The 4,556-nt window shown below is 35.6% G+C and overlaps 1 protein-coding gene across 1 annotated transcript; it reads right to left on the bottom strand.

Moving 5' to 3' along the window:
• Window positions 1–860: 860 nt before the first annotated feature.
• Window positions 861–4,213, bottom strand: LOC118034280 (large ribosomal subunit protein bL35c). The gene is made up of 3 exons (XM_035039521.2): window positions 3,889–4,213; window positions 3,570–3,686; window positions 861–1,182 (listed from the first exon to the last, which is right to left on the bottom strand). The coding sequence occupies exons 1-3, from the start codon at window positions 4,144–4,146 to the stop codon at window positions 1,105–1,107; spliced, it is 453 nt and encodes a 150-aa protein (XP_034895412.1). The 5' UTR covers window positions 4,147–4,213; the 3' UTR covers window positions 861–1,104.
• Window positions 4,214–4,556: the final 343 nt, after the last annotated feature.

Genomic DNA, 4,556 nt, shown 5'->3' with positions numbered 1-4,556 from the left:
AATCTAAAAAAAAAAACTAATTGAAAGGTTGCATTGCATTGTTTTAAACTCAACTTGTTTTTCTAGAATGAAAGAAAAAAAAAGGAGAGAGAAAAAAAGAAATGATCGTTTACAGAGAACCAGAGTTGATGAAGCCACAAGTGTCGTTTGGACAGGTAGTGATCATCAAGAGGATTCTGTTGCTGTTTTGAAAGCCATCGTATGGCCATGAAAAGCCTCTGCAAGTGCCTCCACAACTTTCCTGGAGCTCCGACACATCTCCTTATAAATTATTTAAATAATATTATATCTAATTAAAAAAACACACCGGCCCCTTTGCCAAACCAATTATTAACGAAAAACAAGAAAAATACATAAATACCAATTTCCTTTTTTTTTTTTTTTTTTTTGGATGCTAGGGGCAATTTCAATAATTTACTATACAATTAAACTTGAAAAGATAAAAATACCTCCGAGTGAATGATACATGCCATCCTGCTTTTAAGAGTTAAACAACCATTATACTGTGCAAAAACATATAGATGATCTTTTTAGCTTTTTTAATGTTAGAAAAGAAAGTCACCCTCTAAGCATGTAATCTGTATTAAGTATCAATTTTGTTTGTTTTTTTTTAAGTTTCAAGGCTAAAGATGTGTTATTTCATTTAGGTGTGTAATTTCCGTGATTTCAAGGCTAATTAGATGCATGCATTCAACTTCTCTGTTGACATTTTTTATGGTGTTGTCATAGGTTCATAGCCAGGGATCAGGCCACCTATGCATGGCGAGAAAAAGGAAGCCCAAACGGTGGCTCCCATGGTTCTCTAGTTCTACTGACGATCATTCTACCTGGCAAAAAGCTCAGGATCCTCAAGCTGCATCTGTGAACCGCTCCAATGTCTGGAGCCACTTTATCCTAAGCAAGAACAGTGTAATCTTCTGCATTGATACAGAATTCTGTTTAAAGAAATAGGCATGTAAAGCTAATTTCAATTACAATGCCTTAACTGAATTAACTGGATTGGGTGAACATGGGAATCAAGAGTACTTGTCTGCTGCATAAATGCAAGAAGGAAACCAAAACCGAACCGCTGGGGAATTTCCCATAGAACATGGAGATCATCACTTATGTTGCTTTTCTGTTTACTTTAAGATACGGCAAGGCGCCAATCACATTGTCATAGTCACTCCTACTAACAGGGTGCTGCACATAAATACACCAATGTGAGTGAAAGGATTTTATATTGAAGCCCAAACAGCAATCCAGAAACAAGTACATAAATAAACCTCGACTCATTGGAACTATGATAATATATTTATATGTGCCAAAGTATCGTAGACTCTGTGAAATTGAATCAATGTTCATTCTAGCAACTAAAAGTAAGTCTTTTCCGTTTCCTAAAAACACCCAGCTTAGTAAAATCCTGGCATGTCTTAGGAAAGCTTACTGTAAAATTCTGATAATGGTTCTATTTTTGGCATTTTATTTAACTATTTTAGTGAATATAGTGATGTCTCCATGAAAAACCAACTCAGACATTCAAGAGCCGCAGTGAGCGATTACACATAAAGCAGACATGCCCGCACTTAGAAACACACAATCCCTCACTTGTTGCTAGCAGTACTATACTATTATTGTTGAAAAGCTTTAGAAAAAGAAGGAAAGCAAAAGGGTCATGGCTTTTTGAGTCTTGACAAAGAATCCAAGTATGAAAGTTCTCCCTCAATGGTTAAGTATGATGCCCCAAATCCTCAAATACTATTTTGAAGGTTTCTTTTTAACAGGATTAGAAGAGTAGAAACCACATGATTCAGCAGTAATAAAATAGCATAGCAAGGGAAATGCTACAACACTAGAGGGAAGGCATCAATGGGTCACTCAGGAGTATTAAGCTGCAAATTAGGATTTATATGCCCTTTGATTGAATTAATGCCTGAATATATATAGGACCTTGCTCTCTAATTTCCAGGAGCTTGCAAAGAAGGATGTTAACAAGGAATGAACTTTCTGAATCCCACAGAAGGACAGCTAAAAACCACAGAGAATGTGCATGCAGCTCAGCAAAAACCCTTTTATATCTGATCTCCATTCTCACATAGCCTCCTTGACTGATCTTGAATCTCTACCTCCTTAAAAACCATAAAAATGTATCTCTTGTAAAAACCAGATACATAAGGAGAATATCTTCAAGACCAAATACTTAAGACATACCAACTCTCAAAGTGGTCACCCATCTATCATTCACTGAAGTTATTGATGCTTTCTATGCAAAAAGAAAAGGTGGGGAACACCAATGAAATTCCATGCCAGAGGTAACACAAGAGACTGGAAGTGAAAACTAGATTATGGTTAAAGAGTTACAGTATTCTTCACAATACCCTATCTGGCAGCTAGACCAAGACGACAATTTCGATGTGGAGCCTGAATCCTCCTTACTTGAAACTCAAACCTTCAAGCTGGGCCACAAATAATGCCTTCTAAAACCACCATCTTGTCATAGGCTTTATACCCTCATAAGAACTTGAAAGGGGCTAAGGGAGAGTAGATTCAGAACATCAAAAGAATCAGGATAATATATTTCTCCAATTTCTTTAAGACCTGGACTTCCAGGAAAGAAGAGCCTAGTCCTAAGGTACATAATAAGACACCAAAACTGATTATCTAACAACAAGCAAATAAAGAAGGAAGGACGTCCTCAAGATACCCTCAGATGTAGCATTCTAAATCATGGTTTCTTCCCCAGTACACTTCTGTAACCTAAAGAACTTAATAAATCCATATTCATTTTCTCCAGATTTGTTTGGTCTATGTAACAAGCCTTTAGCTCACATTTTCAGTCTCCCACCAATCATGTTTAAATTAACAAAAAAACCTGCAGTAGTTCACTCCAAAATTTTTTGGAAAGAAGAATCCCTAATAGCATTCTGAAATGAGATAATTCAAAGTTTTTTTTAAAGCTTGTTCTTTCTTCTTACAAGCCCCCTGCCTTCCCTCCAAGTTTCCTTCTTGACACACAAGTGATCCAATGTTATAACAATTTTGACACCATACCAACTTCTGATATAAACATATGCATTTAATCTTCATCTTCATAATGATGACTTTGACATGAAAGATCGGTTTTTTTTTTATTAATGTATCCAGATAACCAGCCAAAATTCTCTCATTTAACTGTATTTTGAAACAATAAGTCATTTTTGATAGCTGAATGACTTTCTAACATAAAATTGAGCAGCATGTCCATAATTATCATCACTCAACTAAAACAAGACAATTATGGATAAAACGTAAACAGTAATATAAAACCCAAATTGACATTTAGAAAGAAAACTAATTTCAGGTGGAAAACGATCCTATACGAAGCTAATGACAAAAACCTATAGGCTAAAACAATTTGAAAGAAAGAGAAAGAAAACAAGAACTCTCTCTCTCTCTCTCTCTCTCTCACACACACACACACACACACACAAAGTAAAAAATAAACACTAATGCATTGCAAGAACGAAAACCAAATTGAACTAGATTATACTTTATCTATTTACACTAGCAAGCGAGGTAAAGCATGAAATAGAATGTTGAAAGAGACAAACCATTTTGGAGAGTCTTAATTTCCTCTTAGTATTCTTCTTTGCTAGTAAATGCTGCTTCCCAGCTCTCCTCCTTACTATTTTCCCTTTACCAGTCACTCTGAATCTCTTTGCCGATGCCTATGAACAACAAAAACCACACATAGTTCAAGACTTTCAAATAAGAAAATCAATTTAGCTAATCATTGCTAGACTTGAAGCATTCCAATTCTTTTCTTTTGGGCCACAAAGTTCGAAAATTTGACTTAAAAAGTAACAGACATTGAAAAACACAGAATGAAAACCACAATTCCAATCCACAGACAGATGAGGAGCGACTGACCTTGTGGGTTTTCATTTTATAGCCTTTAGCAGCGAAAACGGTGAGAGACTGAAACCTTTGAGCGAGTGAGGTGATAGAACATGGCTTTAGAGGAGAAAGTGAGCGCGATCCAGAAATGTTACTGCACGAACTGAGTCTCAACGAGCTGTTAACCTTGTTGAGGGGAGCGAGTTGAGCGGACCCATAAGAGACTCGGGTTCGGAAAGAGTGTAAAGGGCATGACTTCAAATTGAAAGACAGCACCGTTAAAGAAGCCATTGTTTTTGTTGTTGTTGTTGTTTCTTTGTTTCTGCTAACGTTTTGAAGGACGCGTGACGTGATATTGTGTGGATAACAGAAGGACTGAATCGGAGTCCTCAATCTTTTGTTCTATTTACTGCTGAGGACAGTGCCTCAACATGGACTTTGATAGACTTGCATTTGCATACCCATTTTTCTTCACGATTTTTATTTTTATTTTCTTTAAAAGGTCAGAAATGATATAGAAGGATTGATGGTGCTTATGATTTACTTAGAGGGGAATTTATTTTAATAAATTAAAAGGTAAAATTTTTATTTGATTTGCAAATACTATTCAAAATGGTGAGAGCACACAAATAAAACAATAAATAAAATAAATAATCACAGTCATTAACATATTATAATTTTTATGTTTGAAATAAAATAAT

Source organism: Populus alba, chromosome 18, assembly GCF_005239225.2.
Source record: "Populus alba chromosome 18, ASM523922v2, whole genome shotgun sequence".
In the NCBI taxonomy this organism is placed as follows: domain Eukaryota; kingdom Viridiplantae; phylum Streptophyta; class Magnoliopsida; order Malpighiales; family Salicaceae; genus Populus; species Populus alba.
This window is presented reverse-complemented; position numbering and strand designations above follow the sequence as displayed.